The sequence below is a fragment of the Mastigoproctus giganteus genome, chromosome 10, assembly GCF_048544385.1.
Source record: "Mastigoproctus giganteus isolate SK-2022 chromosome 10, ASM4854438v1, whole genome shotgun sequence".
In the NCBI taxonomy this organism is placed as follows: Eukaryota; Metazoa; Arthropoda; class Arachnida; order Uropygi; family Thelyphonidae; genus Mastigoproctus; species Mastigoproctus giganteus.
In genome coordinates this window covers 1,628,017-1,648,133 of record NC_143584.1, presented here as the reverse complement: position 1 = coordinate 1,648,133, position 20,117 = coordinate 1,628,017, and the positions used below count along the sequence as shown (strand labels likewise).

Here is a 20,117-nt window from a genome sequence, read left to right as displayed (position 1 = left end):
GAAAGTCGTCTCCTGAGCGCAGAAGTAGGGCGCCGTACACGGACAGATGTCGAGTACCGCATTACTTGCTCGGGTTTCAGCACGGGGTCCTCATTAAAAGAGGGCCCTGATTTTCTTTCTTTTTCGCGCGAAGATCCGGTGGTCAATATTTAAGCATCGGTCCTCATTTGTGTCTAAAATGAAACGCTGTCAACTTCGATCCTACTTCCGCATTCTCATCCTCGCGCACACCCCGCAAGAATTTCTCGTTCCGGTTTCTATATCGTTGTGCGAGGATGAAGAGAGGTCATAAAAATACCTTTAACTTGTAACCTCGAGAAAATGGGGTCGATGGTCGAATGCCGAAGAGTGTGCCAATAAAGAGAGTCGCCCCTTCTGTCGCCAACCCCAAAGTTCCCGACTTACACCAACAGAGCTTTCCCTGCTGATAAAGGTTTTCCAGTGTCGCCATATTTCCACGAAAATCTCTTATTTCACGTTCCCCCCCCGGCTCTCTTTTGTCGGCTTTCGTGATTTGGTTTTCGCTCTGGCGGTTAATTGAATTCCGCCTCTACTCGGCTTTCGCTCGACCTCTCTGCGCCGCATCATTATAACACGGACACTTCCGTAACAGACCAGGGCAGAGAAGGCACACGCGAGCAGTTCGCCGGAGCCACGCGTGTGACGCAGTGAAAACCACCTACACCGGAAGTTATCGGAGCAGCGCGAATTGCATTTCCGCGGACCCCCGCGTCACTTATTTGTTTCGTGTTTTGGAAGTTCCCGAGGAGGCCATGTGGCCCGAAGCATCCCTCCGGAGCCGGCCCACCCTCCGCTGAAGTGGCTCTATCGCCATGACGCACGATCAGCTGACGGAGACTGGAGCCGTTTGCCGCAGCCATATGTGGACTTGTCCGCTACAGTGTCATCCGTCGCCTCGTGCTATTAATGTCCGTTGCCATGGTGAGCTTAGGTAGGTGGGGAGCTGGCGACGCATTCCAGCTTGCAGCCGCACCGAGTGTTCGCCGATAGTCTTTCTTTCCGATTAAGTAGCCGAAACGAAGTTCAAACTTTTGACCTCTCCTTCCTCCCGACGTTTGCCCCAACGTTGTGGATGACCACAGGCGTCTGCTGCTCTTCGCATTTCTCGCGTTTTCTTCTCTAGGAATTCGTAAGCGACTGCGCAGTGGGTTGTCGACGGTGACGACATTATTGTGGAAGCTGTACGAGTGCAACTCGAGACACACAAGTGCTGTGGCCCCCCTCAGTGATGGGCGAGTCCTGGGCCCAGTGCAGGACGATTCATCGAAAGAGTGCGTGCCTCGCAGAGGTCCCGACAACGTCCCTTTAGGCTTAACTGCGTCGCAGAAGGCCCCATCCGAGCTGCAGCAGCGTCAGGCCTAACGTGTTCTCGAAGCCAGGCACGTGCCCGTTGTGGAGGTCGTCGGTCTACTAGTCGCGAGGCCACTCCTCATCGCTTCGCCGCATCATCCATGTGAGGGTCATGTCCAGTGTTCGCACCGACACGCCAACCGCCGCCACAGGCGGGCGTTTCGACTTTGACGACGGGGGAACGTACTGCGGCGGATGGGAAGACGGCAAAGCGCACGGCCATGGCGTGTGCACCGGACCGAAAGGTCAAGGAGAGTACAGCGGATCGTGGCATTTTGGATTCGAGGTGTCCGGCATCTACACGTGGCCCAGCGGCAGCACGTACGAAGGTCAGTGGCAGAACGGGAAGAGACACGGACTTGGAGTGGAGACCCGGGGACGGTGGCTGTACCGCGGGGAGTGGACTCAGGGATTTAAAGGGCGGTACGGTGTCCGGCAGTCGATCAACTCCGGATCCAAATACGAAGGAACGTGGGCCAACGGACTGCAAGATGGCTACGGCACGGAAACCTATGCGGACGGAGGTCAGTAGTGTTTGATGCATTTTGTTAGTTGTAAATGACTCGCGCAACATTTTGTCAGGTGTCAGTAGAGATCATCCCCTTGTCCCTCCCGAATAAAGGGATGTAATTTGTCGGGGAGGTGCTAAAAAAGAGCCCCGCGTTGGTCCTCTTATTTTGTTTGTCCCTCGTGTAGAAGTGAAATTTTATTTTCCACAAGGTCAACTTATTGTGGTCAGCGCGTGCCCCTTTCGACTCCTGCTGCTCTCTCGAGCGTAGGCGTATAGTACGAAAAGAATAGCCGGCCCTTCCTGTTGTCGAAGTTGCCAGTCAGCGATTGTACGCGGGCTTGGTGCCGCTGCTCTTCTGTTTCTGCCCCAAACGACAGTCCTGATGTCAGCACATTCCTTCTCAGTAAATATCCGTAGCCAGCGTTTCTGGTGCGGGTCACCTCTCGTCAGACACTTCCTCGCAGCCCGAAATAAATAACGACACATTCTATATTTAGATCTTCTCGGCAGTGTGTGTAGCCGCTGATAGATGGCGGTAGATGCGGCACATCCCGGAAAGGACCGTGCAGCTCTCCGAAGCCACACACGCACATCGCGAGCGGTGGCTGACATTTTGGGCGCCACGAACGGGATTTTATAAATAACGAGCCCCGACTGAGCCTCCAACTTCGTGGCCTCGCTGGCTCGCCGCCAACCGCTACAATCGCCGTCACAAAGGAATTCCGAGTGGAGCCGTTTATCGCAATGTTCGGGGAAAGATAACTCTGGCGATGCGTTTAATTTTCGCGATGAAATTGTAGTTTACACTTTAGCGCGTCGTTGCGCAATCGAAAACCGTATTCAATGGACGCGTATAACTCCCGTGTATCGCTCCCCTGCACCGCACCTACGTCTTACTGGAAAGATACATTTCTGTACGGGAAAGACACATTAACACGATGCGTGCTGTAATTATCTGAGAAATAAAAAAAAAAAAGTAATCTAAAAACAGGAAGAAACACCCCTCCCCCACTCTCCATCGTTCCCTATTTCACTACAACAATCGTGGTTTTGTAACCAAATATTTCACAGCGGAGCTGTGGGGAGGAATTACGTCATATTTAATCTTCGGGTTGGGTGCTGTCTACACGTAAATCTGGAGTACCCTTGGCACGAAAAACGCATTCAGGGGTGATCAGTCAAAGAAAGGCATTGCCCGAATAAGCAGATACCAAAACATTAAATTTATTTAAAATGCAAAATTATAATTAAATGTATTAAAAAACCCAGGATGTTACATTTTCTCAATTTGCCCATCCTTTAATGGCATAAATGGATATTCGATTTTTTTCACGATAGCTCGACTGATTTTCCACTTCGTTAAATATTTTAATAATTTTCCTCCTATACTTTCCATTTCCGAAAGGTGGATTATACACTCAGTGGCCAAAAATTTAAAAACCTGTTACAACTGGAGTCAACAGATAATTAAACGTACGGTGTGCAAATGTAGTGTGATCACAAGTTCCTTCCTATCGGATAAGAACTGCACGCTTTCATGGGGACTTTTAGTTGAGCCTGTCATGAGGAAGACAAGTGACCTTTCTGGTTTTCAGAAAGGTGTTGTTTGAGCACCTTTAGCGCAATAGAGAGAGAAAAAGGAAATGATTGGTGTGTCGCGAGCAACCATCTCAAAAGTATACATTGAGTGGAATGCAGCTCTAAAAAGGAAGAAAGCCAGTACTCCAAAAACCAGACCACAGGAATTTAAACCGAATTTTGAGCCAAGATGGAAGGTCCAGTGTGTAGCAAATAAAAGCAAAAAATTCAATTCGGGCAAAGAAATGTCTGTTTACAACCGAACTATGCGGCGGAGTTGAAGAATCTGGAATTTGGTAGTCGTGGGTCACTGCTATGCGAAAGCCAGTGCTTTCTGCAAAAAATTGGAAGGTTCAAATGGAGCGGTGCGCTAGCGCCAAGACTTGACTGTGGAAGGATAAAAAAGATCATGTGGTTTGACAAGTCTCGATTTACGCTTTTTTTGCACCACGGGGAGGATGAAAGTATGGAGCGAACCTCAGAACCTATGCATCCAGACTGTCTCCTGTCCACCACTCAAGTGGCTGGAGGTGGGTATCATGGTATGGTATTTGTTCTGTTGGTACGGACTAGATCCCGCTCACCGTTAGAAGGGTGCGTTACTTCTAGTGAATATCTTTCTGGCGTATCGCACCAACCTCACTTGCAATGCTTCATTTTTATCAGGACTGCGGTGGTTCCTTTCAAGATGACAACTCTCCACCGTGCAAAACTTGTATCTGAAGGGTTCGAGGAACATTCCTCGAACCCTTCGAGGAATGTTCGAGCATGGTGCCGGAATGTTCATGGAGCAGGAATGTTCCTCGAGCATGGTGCCGTGAAGGGTATTGTATGGTCGTGGTACCTGCGTGTACCGGTGAACTGTACAATAAAGATCTTATTTATTCCCAAGATTCTGGTATCTACGTTGGTCGCCTGATTCTCCAGATCTGAATGCCACTGAAAATATCCTGGATAAGTTGGAAAGGACAGTTCGGCTTTTCAGTTCTGTGCCAACCACAGTACAGCAAATATTGTGATGGAAGTTTGGTGAAATCTGGAGCTAGTTCCCTTCGGACACAATGGATTCCGTGGTACGAGGTGTGCGGGTTATAATTTTGACAGAAAGGTGGCCCCAATACATGTTGAAATAAAGATTTCTAACTTTTTTGGACAGTGAGTATATAATCATAAGACCACATTGGACTAACGGTAGAGGTAAATAAATTAATAATATCAAAAATAAAGTCTGTCAATTTTTCGCTTTTTAAAGTATTAGAAAATGATTCATAAATTGAGGTCATGTATAAGCTTGTTTAAGTATAGTGTAAATAAAAAGAGAAATTATCAGAAAATCATATACCTAAATCGCGTATTTGATTGATTGGGATGCATTATAGTATGGTAGGACAAATAAAGATTATTTATTTATATGGAAAGTGGCTGTACACATTGTTTTGATCACATCCGCTTGTGTGGATCATTAAAATGAAACATTTACCTTTTTCGATATTTTTGTGGATTATTTATTTGTGTCCAGTGATTACATCCGGCGTTCACTAGACCTAGCAATTATTAGCTCACGCGTACCGGAATATGAAGGTTGTCAATAGGAGATATGATTACCCCTGAGAGCAGGTAATCTGACGCTAGTTTCTCAGACTGTTAATGAGGCGTTGTATTACTGAAGCACGTCGGAAGAGTGCTCTTTAGTACTACAAACAATTTTCTTTCTGAACGGTTGACAACTCGAAATTAACACGAGGAAGAATTCTCTGGGGAAGAATCACGGGATTCTTCCCCAGAGAATGGTCAATATAAGTGCTTAATTGGATTAATTTCTGCACATCTAGCAACAGGATTCTGGAATTATTTTCACTTCGAACAAAGTATTCCACCAGTTCCGCTCTATGGGGAAAAGCTTTGACGATCACTAGATGGAACTGACGCTCTGTTGCGCACCCCTAAAAAGTCTGACATTGAGTTCAAGGATTTTGTCCTTGTACTTCGCAGCAGTTACAGTTTCTGTATGGAAAATGTGTACTGCATGTACACGCGTTGTATACTTATACATGATACCTACTGAGATTTCCTTTGGTTAGTTCCGGATTTTCTCTCTCTTCAGATGGGCGCCTCCGTAGCCAGGTGGGAAGGAGCAGCAGTGCGTAGCACACGCTTCTTGATTACACCGGGGTTCGAGCCCGTGACCAACAAATACGGAGGATGCAGAAAGGTCAGGGAGTGACCACCGCATATCCCCGGAGCAATATGGCCTTACTTGCTAATGCTCCTAAAAACCAAATAACAACAACTCTTCAGATGAAGATGAATATGTCTAAAGTAAGAAAGAGGGCTCAAAACCATCCCATAAATATTAGAGAAGATTAAAAAAATGAAACATCCCAGCCTCAAGGGATTTTTCCAGACTATGGAGGAATATCTTGAAACTGAAGATATGGAACGACTGCCGTGGCCAGCACGATCATACACTTAAATCCGATCGAACATAAAAAAAAAAAAAATAAATTTTTTCTGTTTATACTCCGGGACGACCAAACGATCAGAGGAGTTTACAAGATACACAGAATACAAGAAACAGCACCGTATTCAGCAGTCACGGGCTCGAACCCCGGTCACTCAAGGCACGTGTACTTATGCACCCGCGCGCCTGACCACTAGGCTACGCCGTTGGGCGTCGCACTGCACGTTGACAGCCAACTCCTTGGTCACTTGGTAAGGTCTTCATTGGTGGAAGAATGAGATTTTTTGCTACAGTGCAGACCTTACCAAGTGACCAAGGAGTTGGCTGTCTCCTCATTTCATCGTTATTCTACGGAACAAATTTTGTCCCGCTTCAACTCACGTGTTCTGTTAATTTTGTCGAGCAGTGTAGCGTACTCTTCAGTGGAAAACAATATTGCACCGACTTATGTCTGTTTAAGGAGTCGCATTCTTAAAACTGGAACGTAACTAAGCATAAAAAAAAGTTGTTATTGCAGAGCTGCTTTCTAAGTTGTCCCCCGGAGTGGTTATCGAAATGTTTGTATCTCGGCACTCGCCCGTATCTCGATGTAATTTTCACTCTGTGAAAGCGTTGAAGCGAATGACGACATCTAAAAGAGGAGGTTTAGTGAAGTACCGAAGACCAGAGACGTCTGGCTGGGATGAGCGTCGTTTCAATGGGGTGTCTGTTCTTATTTGAATGATTTCTGTTCTGTTACGAAGCGCGCTTCTTAAATACTCGAAATCTGACTTGCGGGCAACTCTCACCGATTTCAAACGAATAATAGCGAACGGCACAAAAGTCGGAAAATCTTTGCGCGAAAAAAATCTTTTGCCGATAAAGTTGTTTGATTAAGGCATTCAGCGTACGAAGTCCTTTCAAGTAATGCGCCGTCTGTTCTCTTTCGAAGAGAAGAGAAAAAAGTCCCTCTGCGAAGCTCTCTCGGTCTACAGATTGTACTTCGTGTGGAGAACATCAAAGGATCTAGTCGTGCCAATGATAGATTTGTTTTTCTGTCCAAGTTCAGTAGGAGCGAAAACGAGGAGTCCATCTCGTTGAAAACTAAAAGTATATTTCACGGTTATCCAAATGAACATTACAGAAAATTCAAAATCCATTTTCGAAATTCGACAAGGGTTGTTTGAAAAGTTCCGAGATGCATCAGAAAATGCTCGGAATGTTAAGCACTGTTTCCTTTTCAAAATAGTGACCGTTACATGTAATAAACTTCTCGCGACTTTCTACATGCCCTCTTATCTAGTCTTAAGGTCAGCAACGTCCAAAAATCCATCCTTATTGCAGTATCTCAGCTCCGCCTGTGAATAACACCAATCATCGCTTGTTCGTGACCATTCAGTATTAAATTACGATGTCTTGGAACTGATTCAAGAAAGGTGATCAGCGTACCTTTCTTGTGGGGGGGAAGAAACTTTTCGGTGGAACAGAAGATGTGCGCTTCCAAACAGTACCCCATTATTTTGATTCTTCATCCTTTCCACTTTCGCTGACAGATCTTCACACATTTTACTCATTGCTTAGATCACGAGGCACACACCTTGCGCGCGCGCACACACCCACACACACTTGGGTCGTGCTGACTTCAACATAACAATATGGTGGGTTCTCTCCAAAGACTTGCACGTTCCCAAATAGTTCACGCACTATGGTCCTTCAAAACCTGTTCTACTTGTTAGGCCTTCGACTCAGTGACAACTGTGCTCGGTATTCGATTTTAATAGGTTTAATGGCGACCTCTTGGTTACTAGCTTAGTAGCCCTATCACTACCACATGATATGGCCATTACCCCATTGAGCTTCTTACACTGCTGCTCTATGGTATCTCCGAATTTTTCACACGGACGTCGTGGAGTTGTCATCACAGAAAGGCAGTCCTCTTCTAATACGCCGTGTTCTGTACTTTGTGGTTAATGAATCGAAGTCATGGAAAAGGCGCCAACCAATTAACTGGCGTGTATACGGATAATATAAAGATTGACGTTTCTTCTCTCAATTTCGAGACATTCAATTCCCCGCTAACTTCTACTCTTCTTGGATCACGGGTAACCAAAAAATAACTTCAAATTAAATCCGCTGAGGTATCAACTTGTGACGTTTGCCGATCTCAGAAGGATATTCAGTTTAATTATATTTCAAATGAAAATCAGCTAACGAAAGCATCTCGTAAAAATGACATCTATTATTATTACAATAACAATTCCACACTTGAATCCGTGCATATCACGGATTCTAACGACAGTTCCTTCTCACTGTGTTCGTCTCCCTCATTAATTTAAGATCGAATACAGAACAGCTAATGGAAGATACTCCCATATAATCCATCTTTTAGAATTAATTCACCATTGCAAGCTTCTTTATCTCTTCGTGGGTTTCCAGACTTTGTGGTTCAACTCCAGGACCTTAATGTTTTCCTATCTTTTGCACACGCTTAATAAAACTGACTGATTTTATGTTCCTTTGCGACACAATTCCATTACACTCTTCCCCATTTTGTTTCAATTTTTAAACCGTGTAATCTCATTATGGCTATTATGAATTTTATAAAATTTATTACACTTAATTTATTTTGTAAATTCTATCCCACAATACATTGTAATAGGATTCTCCTCCTGTTATGCATTGGTTAATAAAAAATATGGCGGTAAAAATTTAAAAATTATAGTTTTTTTCAAGAAACTCTTTTTACTTTTTATAAAACTTGTAACTTAAATATCAATGTTTTCTTAATATTTTTTTTATAATTTTTACTATTTTCGAATTACCGAGAATTCATAACGTACGCTTTAATAACACTGCCAAAACGTACGTTGCAATTTCCTGTGAAGGCGTGCAGGAAACTTGTCATTTACGTTCATGCGACAGTCTCCACAACGGGATGCACACCTGAATCAATATGACTTGGATTGCTAAACACGTATCGTGGTGAAAGCTGTCCTTGATGTAGTTCGACCTGGTCCTTGAGAAGGTGTCAGTAGCATAGATGATGAGACTGGAATTCATTTTGTTAATCCTCTTCGATGTGCACTGTAATGAGGCACGAGCTCTGAGTTCTAGATGAGGGACTCGCCAAGATATTGTCTGACAAAATGCATGGAGGGACTGGATTTTCCAGCGAATGGAGGGGGGGAGCGTGATAGATCCGGTCATAGACTTTTGTTCTCAGCGCCTTATGAAGGCATGCTAGATTTGATGTTGATCGACTTGAGCGTCCAGTGCTCGCGGAAGAGAATTATTTCAAGGGCAGAAATGAGTAAGTACCTCGTAATCAATTTTGATACGTAGATCGGCTTGAAAGGCTCGTAAAAAGCACATAGAATTTTGAAAGAAAGAAAGAAAAAGAATATTTATTTGTCCTACCAAATATAAATAGTCGTACATTGGTATGAGACAAATTCCCTTCACGGCAGAAAATGCCAAAGGATTAACATAAAATGAAATATAAACGAACAGCTAAAATATAACAGAATAGCTAAAATACAGAATGAAAGTGTCATCACTACATTTCTGTGTAGAGTCCTTTCAATTGTAGTAAAAAGTTCAGCTTAACATCACGTCTGCTGAAACAACCCGTGCCAGATATACATTCGTTCAAAATATTACACACAATTGTTGACGCTAAACTGCTAGGCAACAGTACTCGCACCGTGGTTTGTCTTTTATAGTTGTGATCTACAAGTTGATCAAAGTCAATTCCCATATGTGATAAGCTGTGAATTGACTGCAACACTCTGGCTGGTAAGAACCTGTCGGCCATCTTCAGTCTGTTGACTATCATCCTCGAGGATTTCGTGCCTCTTCAGGTAGATGGTGGGATGTGCCACTCACATAGCAATATGCGACGTGAACGTAAGTGTAATGTCAAATATTATCCCGAAATCTCCATGAGTTTTGACAATTGGAACAGTTATGCCATTTAGTTTTGGTTGTACAAGCGTAGGTGATCTTTTTAGAGAGTACACCATCATTACAGTCTTCTGCGGATTTAGGGCCAAGCCAAATCTATCTAAATACATAAATAACTGCAGAAGCTCATGATTTATCTTGTCACACAATGCACTATTGGTCATGGACGGTTGGATGGTCGTTAGAATTTTAATGTCGTCTGTGTAAGTGCATAGATCATCCCTACCCTTGCAGAACGGGATCAGCATCGCGGTAAAGAGGAGTCGGGATAACACTCCACCCTGTGGAACTCCTTCATGGACTGGGCGTTGGAGGATCTGATTCTCTGTATGGAAATACATGGAACGAGAGATTAGTAGGGACTGGAGGAACTTCAGCATGTTTCCCTTTATTTGGAAGGCGTATTGGAGCAAATGCTCTTTGGGTTTCAAAGAAAGAATATGCCAATGGAAAAAATGAGAGTTTTTGTGTTGCGCATCATCCACGGTAATTTGAATGGTGGCATTTAATGTACAAAAGGGTGGGTTGGAGAAACGGAGAAATATAGTTTAGTTTAGATAAAGGTCAAAGAACTAAGCGTTACCAAAAAATCAATGTTGTTTTGTTTCAGATACTACTACTATTAATAATAATAAATTCAGTTTATTGAACCAATAAATATGGTATACATCCTTACACAACCACTCAACCAAGAGGCTTATCCACCTTACATGCAATTATTTACATCATATACTATCTAAGAATACGTATTGCCATCAATTATTAGGCATATATACATACTGCGCCTATTGTCTTCACCATGTCCGTCCGTCCGCATATAACAACTCGTCTTCCAGTGCACGGATTTTCATGAAATTTTGTTTTGCCTTTTTTACAAGCTTTTGTGTTTCAAAATCAATTAAAATCAGACCAATAGAAATCCGTAAATTATTATTTCTTTTTTTTTCCCCCTCGTTCTTATATAACTCGACTCCAAGTGGATTGATTTTCATTATATTTTATATTTGGGCGTTTTAGAAAGATTTGCGATCCTTCACAATTTCAATAAAATCGGATTATCCGATAATTATTATTAGTATTCGTTTTTTCATACATATCATAGGTTTGTTACCGTGCGCTGTTTGCAGGAATGAATGGGCGATGTGACGGATGATCAGAAATTATATTTTCTCGGTTCGCGCATAAATAAATAAATACTAAATAAGGTGTTACAATGGTGAGTGACAAATTCCCTTCACGGCAGTAATTGCCAAGGGATTTACATAAAAAAAAAAAACAATATAAACATATAGAAAATATAGATTCATTAAATTTACACTGCATTTCTGTCCTGACAGTTCATGTGCAAGTTGCTCAGAATAACAACTACAAAACACTGTAGACACTTGTTCAAAGAAGCACACAATTCAGTACACACACTTCAAAAACGCGTACAACTGTTAGGCGACAGTAGCCTCTGGGAACCACATCGCGTTTGTTTTTCTGTACTTCGGATCTTCCATCAGCCTTTTGAGGTCAATTTCAGATAAGCAGCAGATTGATTCCAACGCCCTGGCTGGTGCGAACCTTTCAGCCATCTTCAGTCTGTTTGCTTTCATTCTCAGGGATTTTGTGCCTCTTAAGGCCGATGGTGGGATGTGCCACTCATAAATCTGCCAGAAGCACGGTGAGGATATCACGCCCGTCATCTTAATTGAAGTTATGAGTCGTTTCCAGGCAATGTCTGGTAAACGCTGTAGTTTCAGTTGTTTCGCAAGTTGCATGGTACTTAATTGATGAGGGAGATGGTGCTTATTGTTGGCCCACTTCAGCCAGAATTCAGTAGCATATATTCTCCTAATGTGGGTGACGGGGTGGTATATGCCCACAATTCAACACCGTATAATATGGCCAAATACACTGTTTTTATGTATCGTGAGGTTGTTGCAGATTGTCTGACGTGTAAAAGGTGCTGCTTGGATGACCAACGTAGATAGTTCATCCTCTTTACCAGTAAATCAATATGCGACGTGAACGTGTTTGTAAAAAATTATCCCCAGATCTCTATGAGTGGTGACAATAGGGATGGCCATTCCATTTATTTTTGGATATATGAGCGTTGGCGATTTTTTGAGAGAATACGCCATCATTACAGTCTTTTGCGGATTTAGGGCCAGGCCAAATTTATCTAAGTACAGTATATGAATAGCTCCATAAGCTTATGATTGATCTGGTCACACACTGCACTATTAGATAAGAACGGTTGGATAGTCGTTAAGATCTTAATGTCATCTGTATATATCGTCCCTACTCTCGCAGAACGGGATCATCATTGCCGTAAAGAGGAGTCCGGTTAAGACACCACCATGCGGAACTCCTGTATGGATTAGTCGTTGGAGGATCAGACTGTCTGTATGGAAGTAAATGGAACGGCCAAAAGTCGTTGCTTTCTGCTCCTTTTTTGTTATAAATCATGAATTATTACTATTTGCTAACGCGCCTGAAATGTAATGCACTACGTACCTTACAGCAACAAGCGCATCTCACAGCTGATCAACGTGAAGGTTTCTTCCAGTTTTCTGGATCTATAGGATTTAGAAGTTGCCCATTTTGTTCCATAGAAGTTGTCAAGCGCTATTTAAAAAGCTCGATTGTGTTTCCCGGTCGAGCCAGGTTGTCTAGACGGGCTTGAAGAGGTGTCGTGGGTCAGCTTGGTTACATGCTCTCCTTGTGTCTTGACAGTCGGCGATTCCAGGGATGTCTCTGCGTCCTGGTTGTAAGCTTTGCTGGCGTGTGAATATTCTGTTTTCTCAAAGGCATCACGTCTAACAGAATAATTCTGTTCCTTTTGCCCATTATCGTTTAGTTCAATGTTCAGCTATTCAGCATTCTGTATAGCCATTTAAGGGGCCAGTACCCTATCCCAAGGAATTTCTCTGAGCGGGTTTTGGGATTTGAGGACCAGATGATAGAGACATATAGTGGTATTGGACAAAGGCAGTGTTGAAGAAAGTGTGAGGCAAGACGTTGTTCTTATGCACGCATCGTTGCATTAGTATGCAGTACTAATGTGGACTGTGCATTTACATTTTTTGGAACGAGCACATTTTACTGGTTCTAACTTCCCTTTTGTATCTCACTATTGTACCATATCTGTTAACTGTCTGTCATCTGCATTTTAGTGAGGCTTTTGATACAGTTACCCTATAAATTGGAACAATGCGGGACAACGGGGAAGTTCCATCAGTGGATCGGCGATTCGGTGAAGGACAGAAGATAGAGGGTGGTCATAAATGGGTATTCTTGAGTGGACTGAAGTAACCAGTGGGGCCTGTCAGAATCAGTGCTTGGTGCCTCTTTGTTTCTTATCTTCCTTGATATTGATCTGTTAAAGTTTGCTGACCGCTTGAAGGTTGTGAGAGTGGTTAACGATCGGAACCAGGTTTTGCTGCTTTTAAAGGATTTGGATCGACTGCGGGTTTGGTCTGAAAATTAGAAACTAAAGTTTAATGCTACCAAATGCAAAGTATCGCACTTGGGGAACAGAAATCCAGATAATTTATAGATTACTGGAAGAGGAACTAAAGGATGTATTGGATGAGAAAGACTTAGAGATTACAATCTAGAATAACTTGAACGTGTAGTGTGAGCAGACGGCAAGAAGGATACAGAATGTTCTGCCATTTATCGGAATTTTGTAAGACGGTCTTTATAAGACTGTATAAGACGATGGTGTAACCATACTTGGAATATTATATTCAGTTCTGAAGGCTGCATCTAAAGAAACAAAGCACTACTGGAGAAGGTGCAACGAGGGTAATTAGATTGTTGAAGAGAGCGACCATTATCCCTCTGAGGAACGACTTGGAAGACGTGGTCTGCAGAACTTAGCAGAGACCTTAGGAGAATTTCGCACTGACTACATTTGTACGGCTGAATTGCCTCTCTATCTGCTTCCAGTCTGCTTTCAACTAAGCTATCCTACGCGGCATTTCCAGATTTCCGTTCGTCGTCCAAAGTTGAGCGGCTCATTCGTGCGCAGTGCCAACAGCACTCATCGGGATCTTTGAACGGAGGTCCAAAAAAAAAAAAAAGACGAAACCTTGAACGAAAGCAGACTGTCTGGGTGGAGGAATTGCTTTAATCACCAGCCCCGAAATAATCGTTTAATTACTCGCGCAGACCAATGCGAGAACAGCCGGTGGAACGTCTGGGATGTCTCAGGAGCGCAATGGTGGCAGCGAGGGACATTTCCGGCTGCACTTTAAGACTGCGACGCCAAAAAAGAAGTGCCAGTTTGTTCCTCCCAAAGGGCTGCGGCCCTGATGTATTAAATGAGGATGTGTTAAATTAAATGCCCCGTTGTGAGAAAAGGGCCTCGTCGAGCAAACATAACAGTTTGGAAGTAGACATTGAACCTCCACTCTTGTCAGCTTTTGATTTCAGCGTGGTCACACCTCAAAGTACCGTCGTGCCGATCCCGTCCCCACAAACAATTTAATATTTATGTAGCAGCGGGTGACTCTCGTCCAGCCTTAAAGAAGTCGAACTGCTTCGTGCAAAATGGCGCCCAATCGTAAACCAGCTACGAAATGAACTTTCGCCAACTGAATGTTAAGCCAATTGTGATATGCAAGTGCTTAAACTGAAGCAATTTATTAAGGGTTGTCGTCCCCTGCTTCTAGGCCATTGTATACGCATCCCATCCACTTTTTTTTATTTATTTTATTTTACGAGGAGTGAAGCATGGACTAAAAATGTCACAGTGGAATGAAAAGGACAACGTTCTTCAACTATTAGAATAATTTCACGGTGGACACAATGTTCACCAATTTACCACGCAGATATCTTGATTTCCAACTCCCCCTTTCAAAATTTGTATTTACTGCGTTGCTGAATGATGACATCACACAATAAATTTAAATTCATCGCGCGAAGTTCCTCTACACTCGCCCTGTACTTCAAATGTAGTTACAAATATCTACATTTAATTATTTTTAAGGGGAGAAAAAGTACCCCGTAAAGAATATTGTGACCTGTGCAAGCATTTCGGGTGTGTTTGGTCAGGGCGGTGTGATGACCCAGAATTGCAGATAAGGCGACTCGGAAACCCTGTTTGCCCGTTGGTCTCTTCATTCTCCCCCCACTTCACCCTCTTCTGTTGATCTCTCTAATATCAGCGTTATTACTCGTCTCCTATTAATTTTTTTGCGCCTGGAGTTAAATAAAAGGGTCATTTTGTTTTCCCCCGAAACGAATCAGGGAGCCATTTTAACTTTTTATATCTCTACGAATTATGTCACGTATGATTCCGCTACCCATTAGCGACAGGCACTTCTCGTACTGGCGTCTGTGACATGGTCCAGCTTCATTAAGTAAGGTTTCACGAATGCTTTTAAATCGATCGATTTCGGCAGAGTGCCCAAATCGGCGGGGCGTATTGTAACGGAAGAAGAATAAGCGTAGGATCCGGATCTGGAGTGAGGAACGTGGACACAGATGAGTACGCTGCCACAAAAACTTGCGCGGCTCAACTGCTGCCCTCTTTTTCGACAGCACTAAAATAGTTACAGTGGAATTGCAAATTGCATGGCCGGGATGGCCGATTTTGAACAAAAATTTATTTACATGCAGAAAACACGGAATATGGCTCATTGAGTAGGAGTGATTAGGTTATGTTAGATTACGTGTATTAATAATGGAGGCATGTGATGCAAGAAAGCAAGTGTGTGAACTTATGCAGCATCAGCCAAAAAAAAAAAAAAAAAAAAAAACCAACCATCCCGAATTTCACACATCCAGTTCCTCCTTGAATTTATTTAAGCTATCAACTTCCACAACGACAGTTGGAAGTTTGTTCCAGCAATCAACCACCCGCCGGCTAAAGCAAATTTCCGCACATCTATAACTGTCTTTCCTCAATTTGAATTTATGCCCCCTTAAGTTTGTAATCTGAGCAAGCGGAAGAATCCCATCAGAATTCAGCTTGCTCAACCCATTCAAGGCCTTTTATCCCTCGATCAGATCACCTCGCAGGTGCTTAGTCCAGCCGCTGAAATTTGCAGCACTTATGCCTATCTTGATAAGAGGACCCCTTCCTTTTCCTCGCCAATCGTTTTGCCCTTCTTTGTACTCATTCATGCAGCTCTATATCGTTCCTAAAATGAGGCCTGTGGAGTGGCGTGACCATTGCCTTATACAAAGGGATAATCACCTTTTCCCTGCTAGCAAAATTCCTGTATATCACTGACAATACCCCATGACCTGCGCTGGCAGCCTGTCTGTACTGCTCAGAAAACTTCATATCTGACTGCACAATTACTCCCAGGTCTTTTTCATTCTCTACCACCCTAAGTGTAATACCACACAGTTGGTACGTTTATGTGGGGTTACTCCTACCCATATGCAGTACTTTGCATTTGTCAATGTTAAATTTCAGTTGCCATTTCTCAGCCCATCTGCCCAAATTATCTAGATCCTGTTGCAGTACCACACTGCCATTACTGTCATTAACAACCCTGCCAACTTTTGTATCATCTGCAAACTTCGACATTAAGCCTGATATACCTTCATCAATATGATTGATAAATATACAAAACAACAGAGGGCCCAACACCGAACCCTGTGGGACTCCACTAATAATATTAGTCCACGAAGAGCAGCATCCGTTGATTATCACTCTCTGTCTTCTCCACTCAACCACCCTTTTATCCACTATAGCAACTTATCCTTAATACAATTCTGCTCCAATTTCCATGCACAACAGTGTCAAAAGTTTTCCTGAAATCCAAGTATGATATCAAAATTATTTTTTGTATCCAGTTGACTTTGTGACCACATCATAGTATCCAATCAAATTTGTCAGACAAGACTTTCCCCTTAACAAACCCATGCTGTGTCTGAATTATTACTGCAGTCTTTTCTGGATGATTCTGCAATGCATCTTTAACCAGTGACTCCATTATTTTCTCCTTTTTGTTGTTCGTAATCTTTTTATTCTTTGTTTTCCTCATAGTTATTCGTGTCCTATTTTATCGTCTAAATTAATTTACGTTTCTGGAATGTAAACAAATTTAATCGTTTTCATAACTACGACTTGAAAATATTTACATAATACTCAGTACATTTATATTATGTAATTAAATTTACGTTATATTCACACGTTATTTACATCTTACATTTACATTATATTTAATATTATTCTTTCCCGCAATCCCCAGTCTGCATTCCTGAGATTTTACTGTTAAGTATATTATAAACTATAAAAGGTTAGAAGGATTATGTGATTATATAATTATACGAATAAATGTCCCATATTTAATGTTAAATAAAATCAATTACTAAAATTACATTAAAATTATATAAATAAATACTTATTAAAAGATTGTCATGCATTTAATTCTCATCCCCAACATAACGCGCCAGGAGAAGTCGACAGCCATCAACCCCCCCCCCCCAAAAAAAACCAAACCAAAAATGCATGTTAACATGAGAATTGAAAACAATTGTAGAATTTATCCTTAAGAAACATAGGTTAAAATATTTAAAATTGACTAAACTTATAAGGGACCAAACTTATTCGGATACACTCCACGCTCACAAGAAATAGTGGTTTATCAGGTAGTCGATAGGTTTAAGTATAAAAGAAATGAATTCGCAAAAAACACTTCATTTCTTGTGAGCGTGGAGTGTATCCGAATAAGTTTGGTCCCTTATAAGAAGTTTAGTCAATTTTAAATAATGTTTCTTAAGGATAAATTCGACAATTGTTTTCAATTCTCATGTTAACATGCATTTTTGGTTTGGTTTTTTTTGGGGGGGGGGGGTGTTGATATGGCGGTCGACTTCTCCTGGCGCGTTATGTTGGGGATGAGAATTGAATGCATGACAATCTTTTAATAAGTATTTATTTATATAATTTTAATGTAATTTTCGTAATTGATTTTATTTGACATTAAATATGGGACATTTATTCATATAATCCTTCTAACGTGAGTGTTGAGAGAATTCTGTTCCTACATAAAGGTATGAGGTTTCTTTTTATAGTTTATAATAATAACATTAGTAGGAAATATTGAGCTTTATCGCTCTTTCGATCTTAATTTGTAAAATATATGTACTGTATAGACTTTGTGACATTGAAATTTCAGCACCCTGAAGGAATACAAAGGGGGTATTTAGAGTAATGATAGCAAAAGGGGCGAGGAACATAAAGTTGCAGCCGCTAAGATGTGTGTTATTTTATGTCATAACGCATTTTTAATGACATAAAATGATGCTTATAATGGACAGATCAATATGATGTAAATCCACCATGGTTGCTGGTACGTTGAGCTCAGTGTCTCGCCATTCAGTCGTGCAGATGTCGAATAGCTTCCTGTGATATTTCCCTCCGAGCCTCTTGCATCTGGTCAGAACATCCGTGATCTGCGCTGGCTGCTTTCTTATCTTTCTTCTTGGGTCTTTCTTGTAGATGGCTCGATGAGGGAGAAATCTGAGGACGTGGTTGCCCAAGACAGTGCGTCCACAGCACCAGCACACTCAGAGGAAACCCCTGCGGTATGTGTTCAAGCATTTTCCTGCTGAAAAAATGGCTTCGGGCACCCCAGTAAGAAAGGAGAGAGCGAGCAGTCAGATCGCCATTGAAGAACACTAATAATGACCGACTATCAAACCTGATCGCTTCCTACACCATAGCATCAGCAAGGATTGTTCACCACGTCGTTACCACACGTGTATTCATAGATCCCCAAGCAGAAGCAAGAATCAGGGCTGTTGACAAATTGACGCCATTCTGTACCCTACGTGTGCTCCACCATTCCAGACGCTGTTGACGATGGGCAGCTGTCAGGGGGTAATTGACGCAATGTTCGGTGTTCACGGCGGCCCTCTTCTGCCCTTCGGTATACAATGGTTCGACGAATGATGGGGTGACAGCCAGTTGGCGTCACAGCTCGTTGGATGGCAGCTAATATAACTGTGATCCTTTCGATGGATAAGACGATTTTCCGTTTTCGTAGTCCTCCGTTGTGCTCCATCACCTACCCATTCTACTAGCAGTTGTACCTTTCCGCAGCCACTGTTGCCAACGTCTGTGCACTGTAGTATTGTCGCGTCCCACACTTTCCGCTACATGACGAAGCGACCGTCCAACCAGACGGTCGATTATCGTCCAGAAGGACGATAATCCGCCCTCTATCGAAGTCGCTGAGTTGCTGATATCGATGCAGAATGTGATTCTCTGGTATTCTCTAGTCTCCTTGCACTCTGCAATTGATTCTTGCTAGTCAGAAGCCTGTTAACTGGGTCATTGTTTTGAACTCCGCTTCTCTACTTCAGTTTTTGTATCAGTCGAAGCTTCTAATTGGTTGTGTATCTGGGCGCAACTCACCCGTCTGCTGTTTTTCATGCACTTCCGATCGTCCTTCTGAGTGCTGGAATTACAATCTCACAGTGTGTGTAAAGGAAACTGAACCCAACCATCACGAAAGAGTGATCCGATTACGACCAAAGTTGGTGATTATATTAAGTATTTAAGTGTAGTTGTTGCGGCCCCAGGGTTTCCCCCATTAGCCGCTTTTATACTTCTTGTGGTGAGACTTGCGCCATAACTGGTCATGTGTGTGTAGTGTTTTGTGTGTAAATTTTGTGCTTTGTTGTGTTGTGTCGGGCGCCTGGCGTCTTACCAAAAGTCCCATCCTGGTATAAGGATCAGCAAACAGAGGAGCTCCTCAAGGATATTCCTGTCATTATTATTAAATTATTATATTAGGGTTACCCGTAATTGACTACATAAACCCGTATTGTGTCTGTAAATCGCGTGTGTTCTCTGGTCGATTTGCCTATTTTGCTGGACGAAAAAACCCCAGTTTCTAGGGGGGGGGGGAACCTTGCTATCTACGCCTGAGACCGACTAACTCAGCCACGGAGTGAAAAAAGCCCACTAAATTCTTCGCGTCATCGACAGGATTCGAACCCAGGCCCCTTTCCACCCGGTGTGGGGAGGACGGTGTTACCCGGGCAGACAGGTGATTATATTAAGAGGGATTGCAGAAATAAATGATTATATTTTCATATTAAATTATATTAAATTTTATATGGGACTAGAATACCCGTGGCGAATATTTTCCGAAACTGTTTCTGAGAAGTAAAGATTAATACGAAGTAACTTTTCCCTTGGCTCCTTGCTAGCTAAGGTGTCAGTGGGGCGAACTCGGATAATAATATGACTAAAAATGCAATTTGATAATTTATTATACGTATATCGTCCTTTAA

At 42.5% G+C, this 20,117-nt stretch overlaps 1 protein-coding gene across 1 annotated transcript in view; it reads left to right on the top strand.

Annotated features, from left to right (window-relative positions):
• The first annotated feature begins 970 nt into the window (after positions 1-970).
• jp (junctophilin) overlaps positions 971-20,117 on the top strand; it is an 87,533-nt gene continuing 68,386 nt past the window's right edge. Inside the window, exon 1 of the mRNA XM_090383614.1 lies at positions 971-1,895. Coding sequence (XP_090239740.1) covers positions 1,484-1,895 — 412 coding nt within the window. The 5' untranslated portion in view covers positions 971-1,483. The remainder of the gene's footprint in view (positions 1,896-20,117) is intronic.